At 38.7% G+C, this 25,166-nt stretch overlaps 1 protein-coding gene across 1 annotated transcript in view; it reads right to left on the bottom strand.

The window, feature by feature from the left end:
• Positions 1–17,070: 17,070 nt before the first annotated feature.
• Positions 17,071–25,166, bottom strand: part of LOC133571975 (lysine-specific demethylase RSBN1L-like) — a 52,116-nt gene continuing 44,020 nt past the window's right edge. Inside the window, exons 7-8 of the mRNA XM_061924548.2 lie at positions 18,754–18,865; positions 17,071–18,679 (exon numbers count right to left, since the gene is read on the bottom strand). Coding sequence (XP_061780532.1) covers positions 17,543–18,679; positions 18,754–18,865 — 1,249 coding nt within the window. The 3' untranslated portion in view covers positions 17,071–17,542. The remainder of the gene's footprint in view (positions 18,680–18,753; positions 18,866–25,166) is intronic.

Here is a 25,166-nt window from a genome sequence, read left to right as displayed (position 1 = left end):
TTATGGTTTTAGAGCAAGTTATCCATCAAATTGTGCACTGTAAAAATGACAACACATTTGACTGTAAAATGTAAAAAAATTTTTTTACAGCTTATTACTGTCAATTGAAAAAACTCTTTCCGCTGTTTTTTACGGGAAATTCTGTGGACTGAGCTGCTAGTGTTATTACTGTAAGATCTATGGTTGCTATTTTTACTGTTAATGGTAAAACAGTACCACAGTTTTAACTGTAAAAAATTGGCAGCTCAGTTGCCAGAATAAAATAAAAACGACGGTGAAGTGCTTCCATTTACTGTAATATGTTGCAAAAAACACTACATTCTATAGTAAAATCTGGAGAAATCACTGCACGTAAGCGATATTACAGACTTTGGATCCCTCAGGCGGTACTGCATCAAAAAGCGACATCAGTGTGTAAAGGATATCACCACATGGGCTCAGGAACACTTCAGAAACCCACTGTCAGTAACTACAGTTGGTCGCTACATCTGTAAGTGCAAGTTAAAACTCTACTATGCAAAGCCAAAGCCATTTATCAACAACACCCAGAAACGCCGCCGGCTTCGCTCATCTAAGATGGACTGATGCAAAGTGGAAAAGTGTTCTGTGGTCTGACGAGTCCACATTTCAAGTTGTTTTTGGAAACTGTGGACGTCGTGTCCCCCGGACCAAAGAGGAAAAGAGCCATCCGGATTGTTCTAGGTCAGGGGTCGGCAACCCAAAATGTTGAAAGAGCCATATTGGACCAAAAATACAAAAAAATAATCTGTCTGGAGCCGCAAAGAAAATTAAAAGTGTAATAATGATGGTAACACATAAATATGCCTTATTAGCACTCCATAACAAGTCAATTATATCAACAAAAGCTCACCTGTGTGCATTCACGCACAGTATAAAACGTTTGGTGGACAAAATGAGACAAAAAAGGAATGGCTTAAAACACGTTTTTCTGTGGCAGCGTCGGAGAAAGTTGTACATGTAAACAAACTGTTGAGTCACAGTCCACACAACGGTGAGTTCAAGGGCCACTGAAATTAGTAGGACAAAATGACGCTCGCCAAATACTCTCATCAGTGAAGTATAAACACAAACATATCAAACAGTGGGCTTTCTAACAATTAGGAAGGCTTGTGTTGTGTTTTTCCTCCTACAGAAACCACGTTACAACAAAAAATATATTTTCCACCCCATTTCTTTTCCATTTCTATACATTTTTGAAAAAGCTCCATGGAGCCACCAGGGCGCCGCTAAAGAGCCGCATGTGGCTCTAGAGCCTCGGGTTGCTGACCCCCGTTCTAGGTGCAAAGTGTAAAATCTAGGTTACGTCCCTATTCTCACAATAATATGACTTTAATACAAGAACAAACCTATAATACATTTTTTTTCTTAAATAGTCCAACTATGATGTTATTTTTGTCATAGTATTACGACTTTCCTTACCTAATTTTCCACAAATGTTCCTGATAAAACTTGTAATCTTGTCACATGACTATTACATCACAAACTTTATTCTTATGAAGTCAGGATTATTTTGCAATACAACTTCTCTTAACATTGCAACTTTTAAAATGTGTTTGCGTAACAGTATGACATGTTTCCTTTCTCTTGAGCGTGGCCTGAATACTGTATTAAGTTCTACCTTTGTTTGTCCGACGGGTGTCGAGTGAAGCTTTTGGTTATCATGTAACCGTGGGAAAAGACACAGACTGCTGGACTTCATGGAACTCGTTCCTTTTCAGCACCACACTTAAAAGCAACTGATGCGTTCACTGACACCTGTGCCTTACACAGGGTATAAATGATAAATGCATTAAATATTACATTAATATTACATGTCATTTGATTTTGCTTTCCTTTTGAGTGTTTGTTGTTGCCGTATAGTAGGTACGGTAGAAAAACTGTGGAAGGCGTAGTCGCCAGAAAAAAGGATAGAAATAAGGCTTTCTGGAAAATCCTGTAGTTTAAATTTCCAGGATGGTGTTGAAGGTGGAATGGTTTGAATCGGTTGAAAAATGTGGAAATGGTGGAAGTTTGAAAAATGGCCAACTCATTTTGAATGGGAAAAATGTCCCGGTAAACCTGGGATTCTGGGAATTTTTGGAGTTTGTCAAGGGAAAGCCCGCGATTCCGGAAATAGGCTGAACAGTTTGAAGTTGGAACGGTTTGAATCGGGTGAAAAGTGTTGAAGTACGGTAGTAAAATGGTATTACGGAATTCCTGGAATTTTGGGAAAACTGGGAATTTTTCCAGTTCAAAAGACAACTTAATTTTTTGTCCTGATTAAGAGGAATGTTTTGACGGTGGAACGGTTGAAATGCGTTGAAAAATGTGGAAGGACTAGTCCTCAGAAAAAAGGGAGGAAATAGAGCTTTGAGAAACCAGGAATTCTGGAAAATTCTGGAATTTTTTTGAACTTGGAACGGTTTGAATCGGGTGAAAAGTGTTGAAGTAGTAAAATGGTATTACGGAATTCCTGGAATTTTGGGAAAACTGGGAATTTTTCCAGTTCAAAAGACAACCTAATTTTTTGTCCTGATTAAGAGGAATGTTTTGACGGTGGAACGGTTGAAATGCGTTGAAAAATGTGGAAGGACTAGTCCTCAGAAAAAAGGGAGGAAATAGAGCTTTGAGAAACCAGGAATTCTGGAAAATCCTGGAATTTGTTTTAGAATTGTTGAAGTAGAGCACACAATTCCTTAACAGGCTGAATATTTTGAAGTTGGAACAGTTTGAATCAGATAAAAAATGTGGGAGTTGTGGAACTTTGAAGAATGTCCCATTAATTTCAATAGGAATTTCCAAAAAATCTGGAAATTTCGGGAAAAGCGGGAATTTTTTTGAAAATGGTAAAAAAAAACCTTGAATGAGTTGAAATGGTAGGTGTTGGAATTTTTTTTAAATCGGTCGAGAAATGTTGAAGTAGTAACATGTTGAATTGAAAAATGGTATTATAGAATTTCGGGAAAATCGGGAATTTTTCCAGTTCAAAAAACAACTTTGTTTTTTGTCCTGATTAAGAGGAATGTTTTGACGGTGGAACGGTTGAAATGCATAGAAAAATGTGGAAGGAGTAGTCGCCAGAAAAAAGGGTGGAAATAAGGCTTTGGAAACCAGGAATTCTGGAAAATCCAGGAAATTTTTTTAACTTGGAAAAAAGGTAGTTTAAATTTCCAGGATGGTGAAATGTGTTGAAGTTGGAACAGTTTGAATCAGATGAAAAATGTGGGAGTTGTGGAACATTGAAAAATGTCCCATTGATTTCAATGGGAATTTCCCCAAAAATCTGGGAATTTCAGGAAAAGCGGGAATTTTTTGGAAAATGATAAGTGGTCTGAATTAGTTGAAATGGTGTTGGAATTTTTTTTAAATCGGTCGAGAAATGTTGAAGTAGTAAAATGGTATTACGGAATTCCTGGAATTTTGGGAAAACTGGGAATTCTTCCAGTTCAAAAGACAACTTAATTTTTTGTCCTGATTAAGAGGAATGTTTTGACGGTGGAACGGTTGAAATGCGTTGAAAAATGTGGAAGGACTAGTCCTCAGAAAAAAGGGAGGAAATAGAGCTTTGAGAAACCAGGAATTCTGGAAAATTCTGGAATTTTTTTGAACTTGGAAAAAAATAGTTTAAATTTCCAGGATGAGTGGAATATGTTAAAGGTGGAATGGTTTGAATCGGTTGAAAAATGGCCAATTCATTTTGAATGGGAAAAATGTCCCGAAAACCTGGAATTCTGGGAAATCTGGGAATTTTTGGAATTTGTCAAGGGAAAGCCCGCGATTCCGGAAATAGGCTGAACAGTTTGAAGTTGGAACGGTTTGAATCGGGTGAAAAGTGTGGAAGGTAGAGCGCGGCAAAATCTGTAGAAGTAGAAGTTTAACTAGATGAGGCAATTGCTGAAGGGATTGCGTGTGAATGCTCCAATGCTGAAATTGAACTGAAATCCTGGAATTTTTTTTTAGAATTGTTGAAGTAGAGCACACAATTCCTTAACAGGCTGAATATTTTGAAGTTGGAACAGTTGGAATCAGATAAAAAAATGTGGGAGTTGTGGAACTTTGAAGAATGTCCCATTGATTTCAATAGGAATTTCCAAAAACTCTGGGAATTTCGGGAAAAGCGGGAATTTTTTTGAAAATGGTAAAAAAACAAAAACTTGAATGAGTTGAAATGGTTGGTGTTGGAATTTTTTTTAAATCGGTCGAGAAATGTTGAAGTAGTAACATGTTGAATTGAAAAATGGTATTATAGAATTTCGGGAAAATCGGGAATTTTTCCAGTTCAAAAAACAACTTTGTTTTTTGTCCTGATTAAGAGGAATGTTTTGACGGTGGAACGGTTGAAATGCGTAGAAAAATGTGGAAGGACTAGTCCCCAGAAAAAAGGGTGGAAATAAAGCTTTGGAAACCAGGAATTCTGGAAAATCCAGGAATTTTTTTTAACTTGGAAAAAAGGTAGTTTAAATTTCCAGGATGGTGAAATGTGTTGAAGTTGGAACAGTTTGAATCAGATGAAAAATGTGGGAGTTGTGGAACTTTGAAAAATGTCCCATTGATTTCAATGGGAATTTCCTCCAAAAATCTGGGAATTTTTTGGAAAATGGTAACAAAAACTTGAATGGTCTGAATTAGTTGAAATGGTGTTGGAATTTTTTTTAAATCGGTCGAGAAATGTTGAAGTAGTAAAATGGTATTACGGAATTCCTGGAATTTTGAGAAAACTGGGATTTTTTCCAGTACAAAAGTCAACTTCCTTTTTTGTCCTGATTAAGAGGAATGTTTTGACGGTGGAACGGTTGAAATGCGTTGAAAAATGTGGAAGGACTAGTCCCCAGAAAAAAGAGAGGAAATAGAGCTTTGAGAAACCAGGAATTCTGGAAAATCCTGGAATTTTTTTGAACTTGGAAAAAAATAGTTTAAATTTCCAGGATGAGTGGAATATGTTAAAGGTGGAATGGTTTGAATCGGTTGAAAAATGGCCAATTCATTTTGAATGGGAAAAATGTCCCGAAAACCTGGAATTCTGGGAAATCTGGGAATTTTTGGAATCTGTCAAGGGAAAGCCCGCGATTCCGGAAATAGGCTGAACAGTTTGAAGTTGGAACGGTTTGAATCGGGTGAAAAGTGTGGAAGGTAGAGCGCGGCAAAATCTGTAGAAGTAGAAGTTTAACTAGATGAGGCAATTGCTGAAGGGATTGCGTGTGAATGCTCCAATGCTGAAGTTGAACTGAAATCCTGGAATTTTTTTTTAGAATTGTTGAAATAGAACACACAATTCCTTAACAGGCTGAATATTTTGAAGTTGGAACAGTTGGAATCAGATAAAAAATGTGGGAGTTGTGGAACTTTGAAGAATGTCCCATTGATTTCAATAGGAATTTCCAAAAACTCTGGGAATTTCGGGAAAAGCGGGAATTTTTTTGAAAATGGTAAAAAAAAAAAACTTGAATGAGTTGAAATGGTTGGTGTTGGAATTTTTTTTAAATCGGTCAAGAAATGTTGAAGTAGTAACATGTTGAATTGAAAAATGGTATTATAGAATTTCGGGAAAATCGGGAATTTTTCCAGTTCAAAAAACAACTTTGTTTTTTGTCCTGATTAAGAGGAATGTTTTGACGGTGGAACGGTTGAAATGCGTAGAAAAATGTGGAAGGAGTAGTCGCCAGAAAAAAGGGTGGAAATAAGGCTTTGGAAACCAGGAATTCTGGAAAATCCAGGAATTTTTTTTTACTTGGAAAAAAGGTAGTTTAAATTTCCAGGATGAGTGGAATATGTTAAAGGTGGAATGGTTTGAATCGGTTGAAAAATGTGGAAATGGAGGAAGTTTGAAAAATGGCCAATTTATTTTGAATGGGAAAAATGTCTCGGAAAACCTGGAATTCTGTGAATTTGTCAAGGAAAAGCCAGCGATTCTCGAATAGGCTGAACAGTTTGAATCGGGTGGAAAATGTGGGAGTTGTGGAACTCTGAAAAATGTCCCATTGATTTCAATGGGAATTTCCAAAAACTCTGGGAATTTCGGGAAAAGCGGGATTTTTTTTGAAAATGGTAAAAAAAAAAAAAAAAAAAAACTTGAATGAGTTGAAATGGTTGGTGTTGGAATTTTTTTTAAACCGGTCGAGAAATGTTGAAGTAGTAACATGTTGAATTGAAAAATTGTATTATAGAATTTCGGGAAAATCTGGAATTTTTCCAGTTCAAAAAACAACTTTGTTTTTTGTCCTGATTAAGAGGAATGTTTTGACGGTGGAACGGTTGAAATGCGTAGAAAAATGTGGAAGGAGTAGTCGCCAGAAAAAAGGGTGGAAATAAGGCTTTGGAAACCAGGAATTCTGGAAAACCCAGGAATTTTGTTTTACTTGGAAAAAAGGTAGTTTAAATTTCCAGGATGGTGAAATGTGTTGAAGTTGGAACAGTTTGAATCAGATGAAAAATGTGGGAGTTGTGGAACTTTGAAAAATGTCCCATTGATTTCAATGGGAATTTCCCCAAAAATCTGGGAAATTCAGGAAAAGCGGGAATTTTTTGGAAAATGGTAACAAAAACTTGAATGGTCTGAATTAGTTGAAATTGTGTTGGAATTTTGGTCGAGAAATGTTGAAGTAGTAAAATGGTATTACGGAATTCCTGGAATTTTGGGAAAACTGGGAATTTTTCCAGTACAAAAGTCAACTTCCTTTTTTGTCCTGATTAAGAGGAATATTTTGACGGTGGAACGGTTGAAATGCGTTGAAAAATGTGGAAGGACTAGTCCCCAGAAAAAAGGGAGGAAATAGAGCTTTGAGAAACCAGGAATTCTGGAAAATCCTGGAATTTTTTTGAACTTGGAAAAAAGGTAGTTTAAATTTCCAGGATGAGTGGAATATGTTAAAGGTGGAATGGTTTGAATCGGTTGAAAAATGTGGAAATAGTGGAAGTTTGAAAAATGGCCAACTCATTTTAAATGGGAAAAATGTCCCGGTAAACCTGGGATTCTGGGAATTTTTGGAGTTTGTCAAGGGAAAGCCCGCGATTCCGGTAATAGGCTGAACAGTTTGAAGTTGGAACGGTTTGAATCTGGTGAAAAGTGTGGAAGGTAGAGCGCGCCAAAATCTGTAGAAGTAGAAGTTTAACTAGATGAGGCAATTGCTGAAGGGATTGCGTGTGAATGCTCCAATGCTGAAATTGAACTGAAATCCTGGAATTTTTTTTTAGAATTGTTGAAGTAGAGCACACAATTCCTTAACAGGCTGAATATTTTGAAGTTGGAACAGTTGGAATCAGATGAAAAAATGTGGGAGTTGTGGAACTTTGAAGAATGTCCCATTGATTTCAATAGGAATTTCCAAAAACTCTGGGAATTTCGGGAAAAGCGGGAATTTTTTTGAAAATGGTAAAAAAAACAAAACTTGAATGAGTTGAAATGGTTGGTGTTGGAATTTTTTTTAAATCGGTCGAGAAATGTTGAAGTAGTAACATGTTGAATTGAAAAATGGTATTATAGAATTTCGGGAAAATCGGGAATTTTTCTAGTACAAAAGACAACTTCCTTTTTTGTCCTGATTAAGAGGAATGTTTTGACGGTGGAACGGTTGAAATGCGTTGAAAAATGTGGAAGGACTAGTCCCCAGAAAAAAGGGAGGAAATAGAGCTTTGAGAAACCAGGAATTCTGGAAAATCCTGGAATTTTTTTGAACTTGGAAAAAAAGTAGTTTAAATTTCCAGGATGAGTGGAATATGTTGAAGGTGGAATGGTTTGAATCGGTTTAAAAATGTGGAAATGGAGGAAGTTTGAAAAATGGCCAATTTATTTAGAATGGGAAAAATGTTCCGGAAAACCTGGAATTCTGGGAATTTGTCAAGGAAAAGCCCGCGATTCTCGAATAGGCTGAACGGTTTGAATCGGGTGGAAAATGTGGGAGTTGTGGAACTTTGAAAAATGTCCCATTGATTTCAATGGGAATTTCCAAAACATCTGGGAATTACGGGAAAAGCGGGAATTTTTTTGAAAATGGTAATAAAAAAACTTTAATGGTCTGAATGAGTTGAAATGGTTGGTGTTGGAATTTTTTTTTTTTTTTTTTTTTAAATCGGTCGAGAAATGTTGAAGTAGTAAAATGGTATTATGGAATTTCGGGAAAACTGGGAATTTTTCCAGTACAAAAAACAACTTCCTTTTTTGTCCTGATTAAGAGGAATGTTTTGACGGTGGAACGGTTGAAATGCGTTGAACAATGTGGAAGGAGTAGTCGCCAGAAAAAAGGGGAGGAAATAGAGCTTTGAGAAACCAGGAATTCTGAAAAATCCTTGAATTTTTTTGAACTTGGAAAAAAGGTAGTTTAAATTTCCAGGATGGTGAAATGTGTTGAAGTTGGAACAGTTTGAATCAGATGAAAAATGTAGGAGTTGTGGAACTTTGAAAAATGTCCCATTGATTTCAATGGGAATTTCCCCCAAAATCTGGGAATTTCGGGAAAAGCGGGAACTTTTTGGAAAATGGCAACGAAAACTTGAATGGTCTGAATGAGTTGAAATGGTGTTGGATTTTTTTTTAAATCGGTCAAGAAATGTTGAAGTAGTAAAATGGTATTACGGAATTCCTGGAATTTTGGGAAAACTGGGAATTTTTCCAGTACAAAAGTCAACTTCATTTTTTGTCCTGATTAAGAGGAATGTTTTGACGGTGGAACGGTTGAAATGCGTTGAAAAATGTGGAAGGACTAGTCCCCAGAAAAAAGGGAGGAAATAGAGCTTTGAGAAACCAGGAATTCTGGAAAATCCTGGAATGTTTTTGAACTTGGAAAAAAGGTAGTTTAAATTTCCAGGATGGTGAAATGTGTTGAAGTTGGAACAGTTTGAATCAGATGAAAAATGTGGGAGTTGTGGAACATTGAAAAATGTCCCATTGATTTCAATGGGAATTTCCCCAAAAATGTGGGAATTTCAGGAAAAGCTGGAATTTTTTGGAAAATGATAACAAAAACTTGAATGGTCTGAATTAGTTGAAATGGTGTTGGGATTTTTTTTAAATCGGTCGAGACATGTTGAAGTAGTAAAATGATATTATGGAATTCCTGGAATTTTGGGAAAACTGGGAATTTTTCCAGTACAAAAGCCAACTTCATTTTTTGTCCTGATTAAGAGGAATGTTTTGACGGTGGAACGGTTGAAATGCGTTGAAAAATGTGGAAGGACTAGTCCCCAGAAAAAAGGGAGGAAATAGAGCTTTGAGAAACCAGGAATTCTGGAAAATCCTGGAATTTTTTTGAACTTGGAAAAAAGGTAGTTTAAATTTCCAGGATGGTGAAATGTGTTGAAGTTGGAACAGTTTGAATCAGATGAAAAATGTGGGAGTTGTGGAACTTTGAAAAATGTCCCATTGATTTCAATGGGAATTTCCCCAAAAATCTGGGAATTTCGGGAAAAGCGGGAATTTTTTGGAAAATGGTAACAAAAACTTGAATGGTCTGAATGAGTTGAAATGGTGTTGGATTTTTTTTTTAAATCGGTCAAGAAATGTTGAAGTAGTAAAATGGTATTACGGAATTCCTGGAATTTTGGGAAAACTGGGAATTTTTCCAGTACAAAAGTCAACTTCATTTTTTGTCCTGATTAAGAGGAATGTTTTGACGGTGGAACGGTTGAAATGCGTTGAAAAATGTGGAAGGACTAGTCCCCAGAAAAAAGGGAGGAAATAGAGCTTTGAGAAACCAGGAATTCTGGAAAATCCTGGAATGTTTTTGAACTTGGAAAAAAGGTAGTTTAAATTTCCAGGATGGTGAAATGTGTTGAAGTTGGAACAGTTTGAATCAGATGAAAAATGTGGGAGTTGTGGAACATTGAAAAATGTCCCATTGATTTCAATGGGAATTTCCCCAAAAATGTGGGAATTTCAGGAAAAGCTGGAATTTTTTGGAAAATGATAACAAAAACTTGAATGGTCTGAATTAGTTGAAATGGTGTTGGGATTTTTTTTAAATCGGTCGAGACATGTTGAAGTAGTAAAATGATATTATGGAATTCCTGGAATTTTGGGAAAACTGGGAATTTTTCCAGTACAAAAGCCAACTTCATTTTTTGTCCTGATTAAGAGGAATGTTTTGACGGTGGAACGGTTGAAATGCGTTGAAAAATGTGGAAGGACTAGTCCCCAGAAAAAAGGGAGGAAATAGAGCTTTGAGAAACCAGGAATTCTGGAAAATCCTGGAATTTTTTTGAACTTGGAAAAAAGGTAGTTTAAATTTCCAGGATGGTGAAATGTGTTGAAGTTGGAACAGTTTGAATCAGATGGAAAATGTGGGAGTTGTGGAACATTGAAAAATGTCCCATTGATTTCAATGGGAATTTCCCCAAAAATGTGGGAATTTCAGGAAAAGCGGGAATTTTTTGGAAAATGATAACAAAAACTTGAATGGTCTGAATTAGTTGAAATGGTGTTGGGATTTTTTTTAAATCGGTCGAGAAATGTTGAAGTAGTAAAATGGTATTACGGAATTCCTGGAATTTTGGGAAAACTGGGAATTTTTCCAGTCCAAAAGACAACTTCATTTTTTGTCCTGATTAAGAGGAATGTTTTGACGGTGGAACGGTTGAAATGCGTTGAAAAATGTGGAAGGACTAGTCCCCAGAAAAAAAGGGAGGAAATAGAGCTTTGAGAAACCAGGAATTCTGGAAAATCCTGGAATTTTTTTGAACTTGGAAAAAAGGTAGTTTAAATTTCCACGATGAGTGGAATATGTTAAAGGTGGAATGGTTTGAATCGGTTGAAAAATGTGGAAGGTAGAGCGCGCCAAAATCTGTAGAAGTAGAAGTTTAACTGGATGAGGCAATTGCTGAAGGGATTGCGTGTGAATGCTCCAATGCTGAAATTGAACTGAAATCCTGGAATTTTTTTTTAGAATTGTTGAAGTAGAGCACACAATTCCTTAACAGGCTGAATATTTTGAAGTTGGAACAGTTGGAATCAGATAAAAAATGTGGGAGTTGTGGAACTTTGAAGAATGTCCCATTGATTTCAATAGGAATTTCCAAAAACTCTGGGAATTTCGGGAAAAGCGGGAATTTTTTTGAAAATGGTAAAAAAAAAACAGACTTGAATGAGTTGAAATGGTTGGTGTTGGAATTTTTTTAAAATCGGTCGAGAAATATTGAAGTAGAAACATATTGAATTGAAAAATGGTATTATAGAATTTTGGGAAAATCGGGAATTTAAGAGGAATGTTTTGACGGTGGAACGGTTGAAATGCGTAGAAAAATGTGGAAGGAGTAGTCACCAGAAAAAAGGATAGAAATAAGGCTTTGGAAAACCAGGAATTCTGGAAAATCCTGTAGTTTCAAGTTCCAGGATGGTGTTGAAGGTGGAATGGTTTGAATCGGTTGAAAAATGTGGAAATGGTGGAAGTTTGAAAAATGGCCAACTCATTTTGAATGGGAAAAATGTCCCGGTAAACCTGGTATTCTGGGAATTTTTTGAGTTTGTCAAGGGAAAGCCCTCGATCCCGGAAATAGGCTGAACAGTTTGAAGTTGGAACGGTTTGAATCGGGTGAAAAGTGTTGAAGTAGTAAAATGGTATTACGGAATTCCTGGAATTTTGGGAAAACTGGGAATTTTTCTAGTACAAAAGACAACTTCCTTTTTTGTTCTGATTAAGAGGAATGTTTTGACGGTGGAACGGTTGCAATGCGTTGAAAAATGTGGAAGGACTAGTCCCCAGAAAAAAGGGAGGAAATAGAGCTTTGAGAAACCAGGAATTCTGGAAAATCCTGGAATTTTTTTGAACTTGGAAAAAAGGTAGTTTAAATTTCCAGGATGGTGAAATGTGTTGAAGTTGGAACAGTTTGAATCAGATGAAAAATGTGGGAGTTGTGGAACTTTGAAAAATGTCCCATTGATTTCAATGGGAATTTCCCCAAAAATCTGGGAATTTCGGGAAAAGCGGGAACTTTTTGGAAAATGGTAAAAACTTGAATGGTCTGAATTAGTTGAAATGGTGTTGGGATTTTTTTTTAAATCGGTCGAGAAATGTTGAAGTAGTAAAATGGTATTACGGAATTCCTGGAATTTTGGGAAAACTGGGATTTTTTCCAGTACAAAAGTCAACTTCCTTTTTTGTCCTGATTAAGAGGAATGTTTTGACGGTGGAACAGTGGAAATGCGTTGAAAAATGTGGAAGGAGTAGTGGCCAGGAAAAAAGGGAGGAAATAAGAGCTTTGAGAAACCAGGAATTCTGGAAAATTCTGGAATTTTTTTTAACTTGGGAAAAAAGGTAGTTTAAATTTCCAGGATGGTGAAATGTGTTGAAGGTGGAACAGTTTGAATCAGATGAAAAATGTGGGAGTTGTGGAACTTTGAAAAATGTCCCATTGATTTCAATGGGAATTTCGGGAAAAGTGGGAATTTTTTGGAAAATGGTAACAAAAACTTGAATGGTCTGAATTAGTTGAAATGGTGTTGGAATTTTTTTTTTTTTTTTAAATCGGTCGAGAAATGTTGAAGTAGTAAAATGGTATTACGGAATTCCTGGAATTTTGGGAAAACTGGGAATTTTTCCAGTACAAAAGACAACTTCCTTTTTTGTCCTGATTAAGAGGAATGTTTTGACGGTGGAACGGTTGAAATGCGTTGAAAAATGTGGAAGGAGTAGTCCCCAGAAAAAAGGGAAGAAATAGAGCTTTGAGAAACCAGGAATTCTGGAAAATTCTGGAACTTTTTTTAACTTGGGAAAAAAGGTAGTTTAAATTTCCAGGATGAGTGGAATATGTTGAAGGTGGAATGGTTTGAATCGGTTTAAAAATGTGGAAATAAAGGAAGTTTGAAAAATGGCCAATTTATTTTGAATGGGAAAAATGTTCCGGAAAACCTGGAATTCTGTGAATTTGTCAAGGAAAAGCCCGCGATTCTCGAATAGGCTGAACAGTTTGAATCGGGTGGAAAATGTGGGAGTTGTGGAACTTTGAAAAATGTCCCATTGATTTCAATGGGAATTTCCAAAACATCTGGGAATTTCAGGAAAAGCGGGAATTTTTTTGAAAATGGTAATAAAAAAACTGAAATGGTTGGTGTTGGAATTTTATTTATTTTTTTAAATCGGTCGAGAAATGTTGAAGTAGTAAAATGGTATTATGGAATTTCGGGAAAACTGGGAATTTTTCCAGTACAAAAAACAACTTCCTTTTTTGTCCTGATTAAGAGGAATGTTTTGACGGTGGAACGGTTGAAATGCGTTGAAAAATGTGGAAGGACTAGTCCCCAGAAAAAAGGGAGGAAATAGAGCTTTGAGAAACCAGGAATTCTGGAAAATCCTGGAATTTTTTTTAACTTGGAAAAAAGGTAGTTTAAATTTCCAGGATGGTGAAATGTGTTGAAGTTGGAACAGTTTGAATCAGATGAAAAATGTGGGAGTTGTGGAACTTTGAAAAATGTCCCATTGATTTCAATGGGAATTTCCCCCAAAATCTGGGAATTTCGGGAAAAGCGGTAATTTTTTGGAAAATGGCAACAAAAACTTGAATGGTCTGAATTAGTTGAAATGGTGTTGGGATTTTTTTTAAATCGGTCGAGAAATGTTGAAGTAGTAAAATGGTATTACAGAATTCCTGGAATTTTGGGAAAACTGGGAATTTTTCCAGTACAAAAGTCAACTTCATTTTTTGTCCTGATTAAGAGGAATGTTTTGACGGTGGAACGGTTGAAATGCGTTGAAAAATGTGGAAGGACTAGTCCCCAGAAAAAAGGGAGGAAATAGAGCTTGGAGAAACCAGGAATTCTGGAAAATCCTGGAATTTTTTTGCGCTTGGAAAAAAAAGTAGTTGAAATTTCCACGATGAGTGGAATATGTTAAAGGTGAAATGGTTTGAATCGGTTGAAAAATGTGGAAATGGAGGAAGTTTGAAAAATGGCCAATTTATTTTGAATGGGAAAAATGTTCCGGAAAACCTGGAATTCTGTGAATTTGTCAAGGAAAAGCCCGCGATTCTCGAATAGGCTGAACGGTTTGAATCGGGTGGAAAATGTGGGAGTTGTGGAACTTTGAAAAATGTCCCATTGATTTTTTTTTAACTTGGAAACAAGGTTGTTTAAATTTCCAGGATGGTGAAATGTGTTGAAGTTGGAACAGTTTGAATCAGATGAAAAATGTGGGAGTTGTGGAACTTTGAAAAATGTCCCATTGATTTCAATGGGAATTTCCCCAAAAATGTGGGAATTTCAGGAAAAGCGGGAATTTTTTGGAAAATGATAACAAAAACTTGAATGGTCTGAATTAGTTGAAATGGTGTTGGAATTTTTTTTAAATCGGTCGAGAAATGTTGAAGTAGTAAAATGGTATTACGGAATTCCTGGAATTTTGGGAAAACTGGGAATTTTTTCAGTACAAAAGACAACTTCATTTTTTGTCCTGATTAAGAGGAATGTTTTGACGGTGGAACGGTTGCAATGCGTTGAAAAATGTGGAAGGAGTAGTCCTCAGAAAAAAGGGAGGAAATAGAGCTTTGAGAAACCAGGAATTCTGGAAAATCCTGGATTTTTTTTTAACTTGGAAAAAAGATAGTTTAAATTTCCAGGGTGGTGAAATGTGTTGAAGTTGGAACAGTTTGAATCAGATGAAAAATGTGGGAGTTGTGGAACTTTGAAAAATGTCCCATTGATTTCAATGGGAATTTCCCCAAAAATCTGGGAATTTCGGGAAAAGCGGGAACTTTTTGGAAAATGGTAACAAAAACTTGAATGGTCTGAATTAGTTGAAATGGTGTTGGAATTTTTTTTAAATCGGTCGAGAAATGTTGAAGTAGTAAAATGGTATTACGGAATTCCTGGAATTTTGGGAAAACTGGGATTTTTTCCAGTACAAAAGTCAACTTCCTTTTTTGTCCTGATTAAGAGGAATGTTTTGACGGTGGAACGGTTGAAATGCGTTGAAAAATGTGGAAGAAGTAGTTGCCAGGAAAAAAGGGAGGAAATATAGCTTTGAGAAACCAGGAATTCTGGAAAATTCTGGAATTTTTTTTAACTTGGAAAAAAGGTAGTTGAAATATCCAGGAAGGTGAAATGTGTTGAAGGTGGAATGGTTTGAATAGGCTGAAAAATGTGGAAATGGTGGAAGTTTGAAAAATGGCCAAATCATTTTGAACGGGAAAAATGTTCCGGAAAACCTGGAATTCTGGGAATTTGTCAAGTGAAAGCCCGCGATTCTCGAATAGGTTGAACAGTTTGAATCGGGTGGAAAATGTGGGAATTGTGGAACTTTGAAAAATGTCCCAATGATTTCAATGGGAATTTCCAAAACATCAGGGAATTTCAGGAAAAGCGGGAATTTTTTTGAAAATGGTAATAAAAAAACTTGAATTGTCTGAATAAGTTGAAATGGTTGGTGTTGGAATTTTTTTTTTTTTTTTAATCGGTCGAGAAATGTTGAAGTAGTAAAATGGTATTATGGAATTTCGGGAAAACTGGGAATTTTTCCAGTACAAAAAACAACTTCCTTTTTTGTCCTGATTAAGAGGAATGTTTTGACGGTAGAACGGTTGAAATGCGTTTAAAAATGTGGAAGAAGTAGTTGCCAGGAAAAAAGGGAGGAAATATAGCTTTGAGAAACCAGGAATTCTGGAAAATCCTGGAATTTTTTGAACTTGGAAAAAAAGGTAGTTTAAATTTCCACGATGAGTGGAATATGTTAATGGTGGAATGGTTTGAATCGGTTGAAAAATGTGGAAATGGAGGAAGTTTGAAAAATGGCCAAATCATTTTGAACGGGAAAAATGTTCCGGAAAACCTGGAATTCTGGGAATTTGTCAAGTGAAAGCCCGCGATTCTCGAATAGACTGAACAGTTTGAATCGGGTGGAAAATGTGGGAGTTGTGGAACTTTGAAAAATGTCCCATTGATTTCAATGGGAATTTCCAAAACATCTGGGAATTTCAGGAAAAGCGGGAATTTTTTTGAAAATGGTAATAAAAAAACTTTAATGGTCTGAATGAGTTGAAATGGTTGGTGTTGGAATTTTATTTATTTTTTTAAATCGGTCGAGAAATGTTGAAGTAGTAAAATGGTATTATGGAATTTCGGGAAAACTGGGAATTTTTCCAGTACAAAAAACAACTTCCTTTTTTGTCCTGATTAAGAGGAATGTTTTGACGGTGGAACGGTTGAAATGCGTTGAAAAATGTGGAAGGAGTAGTCGCCAGAAAAAAGGGGAGGAAATAGAGCTTTGAAAAACCAGGAATTCTGAAAAATCCTGGAATTTTTTTGAACTTGGAAAAAAGGTAGTTTAAATTTCCAGGATGGTGAAATGTGTTGAAGTTGGAACAGTTTGAATCAGATGAAAAATGTGGGAGTTGTGGAACTTTGAAAAATGTCCCATTGATTTCAATGGGAATTTCCCCAAAAATCTGGGAAATTCAGGAAAAGCGGGAATTTTTTGGAAAATGGTAACAAAAACTTGAATGGTCTGAATTAGTTGAAATGGTGTTGGAATTTTTTTTTTTTAAATCGGTCGAGAAATGAAGTAGTAAAATGGTATTACGGAATTCCTGGAATTTTGGGAAAACTGGGAATTTTTCCAGTCCAAAAGACAACTTCCTTTTTCGTCCTGATTAAGAGGAATGTTTTGACGGTGGAACGGTTGAAATGCGTTGAAAAATGTGGAAGGACTCGTCCCTAGAAAAAAGGGAGGAAATAGAGCTTTGAGAAACCAGGAATTCTGGAAAATCCTGGAATTTTTTTGAACTTGGAAAAAAGGTAAATTTCCAGGATGAGTGGAATATGTTTAAGGTGGAATGGTTTGAATCGGTTGAAAAATGTGGAAATGGTGTAAGTTTGAAAAATGGCCAATTCATTTTGAATGGGAAAAATGTCCCGGAAAACCTGGAATTCTGGGAAATCTGGGAATTTTTGGAATTTGTCAAGGGAAAGCCTGCGATTCCCGAATAGGCTGAACGGTTTGAAGTTGGAATGCTTTGAATCGGGTGCAAAATGTGGAAGGTAGAGCGCCAAAATCTGTATGAGAAGTTTAATAAATAGATGAATTTTGTTGTAGAAAAGAATATTAGGAAGGAAAAAGTATCACATTAAATTATGAGAGCAAAAAAATCCAAGCGTATTTTGGAACCATTTATTGAGGTTCGGATAAAGAGTATAAATCACACTACCAAGTCTTAGCTTAGGAAATAAATTGTATTTACAAGAAAATCGTATCCACATACGTCGTCGGGCTCAAATAAAAACAAGACAGTAAATGATATAAATAAGTTCTATGGAAAATAAAACTCATCTTACAAAAAAATATATGCAATTTCTGTATACATTTCGTCACGTTGGTGCTAATAACATCTATTTATGCTGTACAGTTTTGGTAGATCATTTACAGATGCGTCTAAAAAGGGCGTGTGGACAACAGAAGGTGTGGAAGGAAGCGTGTTGGTGGCTCGTACCGTCAGGAGGCGCCCAGGCACTGACGCGCGGGTCACGTGACCCCCCCGCCGTACATTCGCTGAACAAAACGTGAGGCGGAGCTACTCGGCCTACGTTCGACGAGAAAGAAGGAGCAGCGCTCGTGGGAAGCGGGACCGTTCATATCAGGCAGTCTTTGTGCGTCTTGAGCTGCGCCTGAGGGTCCTGATGCGGCGCCTCGGCCTTCGCCTTGGCCCCCTTGAAGGGCACCACTGTTCGACGGTCGCCGGGCTTGGTGGAGGCCGCGCCCCCTTGGTGGTGGTGGTGGTGGTGGTGGGTGTGGTGATGCGTCTTGAAGGAGAGCGCCACAGTCTGATGGGCCTCCGTGGGCTTGAAGAGGTCGAAGGTGATGAGCGTCCGTGCGGCAGGGGGCGCCGGGTTGGGCCGCTTCCTCGGCTCCTCCTTTTTCCTGACCTGAGCGTTGGCGGCGGGCTTCGGCAGTCCCGTCTTGGCATCCTCCCTGCCCGCGCACTTCAGCGGCGTCCCCGTCCCCGTCGCCCCGCCCTTCTCCTTCTTGTGTTTGTCTCGCGTCTCGTCACGGGCCCCCACCACCGGACCCGAGACCCCGTGCTCCTTGTCCTTCTTGGGGTGAGACTTTTCCTCCCTCGGGGGTTTCACGCCGCCTTTGTCCTTCTCCTTGCCTTTGTGCTTCCGGTCTTTACTCCGGTCCTTCTCCCACCTGGCCTTGTCCTTCTTGACGGAGTCGGCCTCTTTTAGACTCTTCCTCTGCAGCCGCTCCTCCTCCTGGTGCTCCTCCTTCCTAATGAAGGAAGCACTTTCCTGGGCGGGGTCCTCACCGCCTCTTTGCTGGCTGTCACTCTCCTCTTCAGGCTTGGCAAACTGATGGTCCTTCTCCTTCTTCACCTCCTCTACTTCTGCTGCACACTCCTCCTCCTCCTCCTCCTCCTCCTCCTCCTCCTCCTCCTCCTCCTCCTCCCAGGGCAATGACGGAAGCTCTTTACTCCTCACGACGTCCTCCTCCTGCTTCATCACAGTCCGCAAGGCGTGCTCACACTCCTCCTCTTTGATGCGCAGCGTGACGTCGCACGTCTTGGCCTTGTCCGCGTCCTCGCGCTGGTGGTACTGCTGGAGTCGTATGTGCCAAGCCAGGCTGCAGACGGCCGACACCGTCTTGAACTGGTGCACCACCCCCCGGGGGATGAAGTAGACGTCGTCGTGGTAGAGCTGGATGCGAGCGTAGCGGATGCCCTCCCTCCTCAGCTGGTTCAGCTTGGCGTCGTCGATCCACTGCACGCACTGGACACCAGAAGGACACGTCAATGACCCGGGACTACTTTTTTCAGTCAAAAAGGCGTCCAAACTTGGCCCACCTGAGACAGCGGCGGCTCGTGGAGGTCCAGCTGCATCCTCATGACCACCTCTGGGAAGTCCGCGGCGTGGAAGCACACCACGTCTTTGGTGATGCGCGCGGGCGTGTCGCTGCTGGAACACAAAGCAGCCATGAAAACTACACTGCAAAAAGTCAGTGTTCAAAAACAAGAAAAAAAAATACAAAAATGAGGGGTATTTTACGGAGCCCTTAAAGCAGGGGTGTCAAACTCAAATACAAAGTGGGCCAAAATGTAAAACTGAACAAAGCCGCGGGCCAAGGTTGAACAAATGAACCTTTTAATAGGGACCCAAACAAGTTTTGCATTGAATATTGAACAAGCAAGGCTTATAGAACTTTATAGTCACATGCAAAATCGAATTTCAAATAATAATAATAAAAAAATATCAATGGCATATCAAATACAATTTAAATAAAAATTGAATGCCTCTTTTCTATTTGCAGCCTTCTGAGGTAAATATCAACTTTTTCCACAGGCTAATACAGGGGTCGGCAACCCGCGGCTCTTTGATCACTCTGATGCGGCTCAGCAGCTCACTTGCTGAACCCCCCAATTTTCCCGTGAGACTTCCGGATTTCAGTGCCTCTCGCAGAAAACTCCCGGGAGTAATATTCACCGATTTTCACCCTTACAGCTATAATAAGAGCGTGCCATGATGGTACAACATTTGGCGCCCTCTACAATCTGTATCAACAACATGCCAGCCCAACACTTGTTATACAATATACATCTTCTGCTTGCGCACGTACGTGACAGCAAGGCATACTTGGTCAACAGCCACACAGGTTACACTGACGGTGACCATATAAAACAACTTTAACACTCTTACTAATAATGCGCCACACTTTGAACCAAAACCAAACAAGAATGACAAACACATTTCGGGAGAACATCTGCACCGTAACACAACATAAACACAACAGAACAAACACCCAGAATCCCATGCAGCCCGGACTCTTCCGGGCTACATTATACACCCTTGCTACCACCAAAATCCGCCCCCACCCCAAGCCTGCTCCCTCACACATCAACCCCCTGGTGTGGGCAGCGTGTCTGAGACCCCTGGTTTATACATAGCATAAAGCAAAAAAAAAAAACTTTGTATGCAGTGTTATTTCATTTAAAATTTCAAAAGATTTTGCGGCTCCCATTGTTTTCTATAATTTGTGAAACTGGTCAAAATGGCTCTTTGACTGGTAAAGGTTGCCGACCCTTGGGCTAATACATTTGAAAATAAAATAATGAATAAACCAACCATTCAGGACTTTAAACGGCTCAGTTTGCAACACACTGATCTAATCTGATGTTCCCAAGCCAGATACCTGCCATCTTTTCTTGGATGCTAGTTCATTAATGTCGGGGCTCATCCTTTGAGCTGAGGCAACCTTCATTATCGAACGAAGATGTTCATCAGTCTTGGGGGCGTGCCTTAAAGGCACTGCCTTTAACGTACTGCACGAGCTATCGTCACGTCCGCTTTTCATCCCTTTTAACAACGTGCCCGCCCAGTCACAAGATATGAGCAGCTCCTGTACGCGCACTCACGTAAATACAAGGCATACTTCATCAACAGCGACACAGTTTACACTGAGAGTGCCGTATAAGCAACTTTAACATTGTTAGAAATATACGCCACACTGTGAATCCACACCAAACAAGAATGACAAACACATTTCGTAAAGTAACACAACAGAACAAATACCCAGAACCTTTTGCAGCACTGACTCTTCAGGTGTTGTGCCGGATAATGCACCCCCTGACGGGAGTGTTATATCAACTAAAGCCCACACTTAAAAGTTTCCACGTGCAAGATTGAATGTATTTGACAAAGTTATTTAATAAGAAGCCAAAAGTGCAAAAACAATAATGTTCGTGTTGGAGGAGTTGTGAATGAATGAAATATGAAATCCGTGCTGCAGTCGCTGCTGGGACACAACATTAGGTACACCTGCAGACTGCAGCAGGGATTTCATATTTCATTCATTCACAACTCCTCCAACACGAACATTATTGTTTTTGCACTTACAATTTGCGCTACAATTCTCGTGAGGGGCACTGAAATTTGGGAGTCTCCCGGGAGGTTTGGCAAGCATGAGAATTAGCGGTGTACCGCGGCACCGGCGCTTTTTATAATCGGTGGGCCAGCTCTAGTGTTAATTTGTTATCGCCTCACGGGCCAAGTGAAATTACATGGCGGGCCAAATTTGGCCCTGCTACCACCAAACCCCGCCCACCTCAATCTACGCACAGGGGTTGGGGGGGTGTTGTTGATGTGTGGGGGGGCAGGGTTGGGGTGGCGGGCTTTGGTGGTAGCCCGGAAGAGTTAGGGATGCATGGGATTCTGGGTATTTGTTCTGTTGCGTGACGGTGCGGATGTTCTCCCGAAATGTGTTTGTCATTCTTGTTTGGTGTGGGTTCACAGTGTGGCGCATATTAGTAAGAGTGTTAAAGTTGTTTATATCGCCACCCTCAGTGTGATCTGTATGGCTGTTAACCAAGTATACTTTGCATTCACTTATGTGTGTCTGCAGAAGCCTCATATAACACGTAACTGGGTTGCCAAGCTGTTTGTTCAAGCCGTAGAGGGCGCTAAAGGTAGTGACATCACGGCACGCCCTTATTATTGTTGTTTGGGTGAAAATCAGCATACATTCGAGAGAATAGTTTCCCTGAAATTCGGGAGTCTACCGGAAAAATCGGGAGGGTTGGCAAGTGTGACGCTGTCAAGTGCCCTTCATATAAAACTCGCCGGCCGCACTAACATTACATTTCCATATTAAGGTGCGGGCCGCGTGTCTGAGACCCCTGGTTTATACATAGCACAAAGCAAAAAAAAAACTTTGTATGTAGTGTTATTTCATTTTAAATTTCAAAAGAGTTTTGTGGCTCCCATTGTTTTCTTTCATTTGTGGAAACGGGTCAAAATGGCTCTTTGAGTGGTAAAGGTTGCCGACCCCTGGTTTAGACAGTCGGTGGCCAACTTCTTGGACTTGTTATTTACCTTTTATTTAACTTTTACTTTATCTTACCTTCTATTTTGTTTGACCTTTTATGCCGTCTGGATGTTTATACATTTTTATAAACGAATAATCCAAACACCATAATATAAATCGATGCTTTTTTCTCTCATCAAATTGTTCAATTTTAATCGTTGCAGTCCCAAATATGTTACAATATTCTAATAATATAAAAACTATATTCCATCCATCCATTTTCTACCGCTTATTCCCTTTTGGGGTCGCGGGGGGCGCTGGAGCCTATCTCAGCTACAATCGGGCGGAAGGCGGGGTACACCCTGGACAAGTCGCCACCTCATCACAGGGCCAACACAGATAGACAGACAACATTCACACTCACATTCACACACTAGGGACCATTTAGTGTTGCCAATCAACTTATCCCCAGGTGCATGTCTTTGGAGAAAATATTAGTTTTAATTTTGTAGAGTAAAAAATAGAAAAGTATGTATTATATATTACTGTTAAAATACATATTAGTTTTCTTTTGAGAAATGTCTTACAAATGTTGGGTTTATTTGTACATAAATAATCAAATTAGTAAAAGTTATGTTTTCGTTTCATTTAAAAATGGTTAAAAATTAAATACCCCTTTTAAGTGTTTTTAAATATATAATTTACATTTACTTAGTTGGCTGTGCAAAAATGGTAAAATAGTTATTTTTGTAATCATTTAAAACTAATAACTCTGTTTTTTTTTATTATGAAAAGAAAATATATATTTTTATTTAGTGAAATACAAAATAGAAAAGTATGTATTATATGTTGCTGTTAAAATACACAATATTAGTTTTCTTTTGAGAAATGTGTGATGATAACCATAGAACTGCTCGATACAAAAATGGCTTATGCAATAAATAAAAACTCGAAAGGTATTACAAATGTTGGGTTTTTTTTGTACATAAATGGTCAAATAAAAAAAAAGTTATTTGTTTAATTTAAAAATGGTTTATAATAAAATGATAACCCTTTTAAGTGTTTTTAAATATATCATTTACATTTATTTAGTTGAGTATGCAAAAATGGTAAAATAGTTATTTTTGCAATAATTTAAAACTAATAACTCTGTTTTTCCACACAAAATTAAATCAAATATTTTAGGGCTGCTATTGTTTATTTTGTCCGATTAATCAGACAAAACCCGCTTTATAGCCTCAATGTTTTAGGGAAAATAGTTGAAAATCTAATTTTCTGCTTCTTTCTTTTTTTTTCTAACGCACATCTAGAATGAAATTGACCTTTTGATGTGTTCATTGAGTGGGAAAAAAAAAAGATGTTCGCCACCACACAGATCACAGCACTCACACCCACACACCCGCTCTGAAGTGCGGAAATTATGTCCGCATATTTAATTCCAGGCACTTTCACTTTCACTTTTAATAGTTCATCCATTTTGTCATTAAACTGTTATTAATCTAAGTGACGATATAAAGCTACGTTTTTTTTCCCATCGATGAATCATTGGAGCCTTACTATACTACAAACCCCAAAACCAGTGAAGTTGTCACGTTGTGTAAATGGTAAATAATGGTAAATAAAAACAGAATACATACATATTCAATTGAATAGACTGCAAACACAAGATATTTAACGTTGTAAACTGTTATTTTTTGCAAGTATTAGCTCATTTGGAATTTGATGCCTGCGACATGTTTCAAAAAAGCTGGCACAAGTGGCAAAAAAGACTGAGAAAGTTGAGGAATGCTCGTCAAACACTTATTTGGAACATCCCACAGGTGGGACGGGCTAATTGGGAACAGGTGGGTGCCATGATTAGGTATAAGAAATGCTCAGTCGTTCACAAACAAGGACGGGGCGAGGGTCACCACTTTGTCGACAAATGCCTGAGCAAATTGTTTAAGAACAACATTTCTCAACCCGGAATTTAAGGATTTCACCATCTACGCTCTGTAATATCATCAAAAGGTTCAGAGAATCTGGAGAAATCACTGCACGTAAGCGATGATATTACGGACCTTTGGTCCCTGCATCAAAAAGCGACATCGGTGTGTAAAGGATATCACCGCATGGGCTCAGCAACACTTCAGAAAACCACTGTCAGTAACTACAGTTGGTTGCTACATCTGTAAGTGTACGTTAAAACTCTACTATGCAAAGCCAAAGCCATTTATCAACAACACCCAGAAACGCCGCCGGCTTCGTTGGGCCCGAGCTCATCTAAGATGGACTGAGGCAAAATGGAAAAGTTTTCTGCCGAGTCCACATTTTAAATTGTTTTTGGAAACTGTGGACGTCTTGTCTTGTCCTCCAGAACCATCCGGACTGTTCTAGGGTCAAAGTGTAAAAGGCAGCGTGTGTGATGGTATGGGGGTGTATTAGTGGCCAAGGCATGGGTAACTTACACATCTGTGAAGGCACCATTAATGCTGAAAGGTACATACAGCTTTTGGAGCAACACATGTTGCCATCCGAGCAATGTTATCATGGACGCCCCTGCTTATTGCAGCAAGACAATGCCAAGCCACGTGTTACAACAGCGTGGCCTCATAGTAAAAGAGTGCGGGTACTACAAACCCCGTTTCCATATGAGTTGGGAAATTGTGTTAGATGTAAATATAAACGGAATACAATGATTTGCAAATCATTTTCAACCCATATTCAGTTGAATGCACTACAAAGACAACATATTTGATGTTCAAACTCATAAACTTTATTTTTTTTTGCAAATAATAATTACGGTAACTTAGAATTTCATGGCTGCAACACGTGCCAAAGTAGTTGGGAAAGGGCATGTTCACCACTGTGTTACATGGCCTTTCCTTTTAACAACACTCAGTAAAGGTTTGGGAACTGAGGAGACACATTTTTGAAGCTTCTCAAGTGGAATTCTTTCCCATTCTTGCTTGATGTACAGCTTAAGTTGTTCAACAGTCCGGGGGTCTCCGTTGTGCTATTTTAGGCTTCATAATGCGCCACACATTTTCAATGGGAGACAGGTCTGGACTACAGGCAGGCCAGTCTAGTACCCGCACTCTTTTACTATGAAGCCACGTTGATGTAACACGTGGCTTGGCATTGTCTTGCTGAAATAAGCAGGGGCGTCCATGATAACGTTGCTTGGAAGGCAACATATGTTGCTCCAAAACCTGTATGTACCTTTCAGCATTAATGGTGCCTTCACAGATGTGTAAGTTACCCATGTCTTGGGCACTAATACACCCCCATACCATCACACATGCTGCCTTTTACACTTTGCGCCTAGAACAATCCGAATGGTTCTTTTCCTCTTTGGTCCGAAGGACACGACGTCCACAGTTTCCAAAATGTGGACTCATCAGACCACAGAACACTTTTCCACTTTGCATCAGTCCATCTTAGATGAGCTCGGGCCCAGCGAAGCCGACGGCGTTTCTG

This window comes from Nerophis lumbriciformis, linkage group LG29 (assembly GCF_033978685.3).
Source record: "Nerophis lumbriciformis linkage group LG29, RoL_Nlum_v2.1, whole genome shotgun sequence".
Classification (NCBI taxonomy): Eukaryota; Metazoa; Chordata; class Actinopteri; order Syngnathiformes; family Syngnathidae; genus Nerophis; species Nerophis lumbriciformis.
The sequence above is the reverse complement of the archived record's forward strand: the minus strand, read 5'-3'. Positions and strand labels throughout refer to the sequence as shown.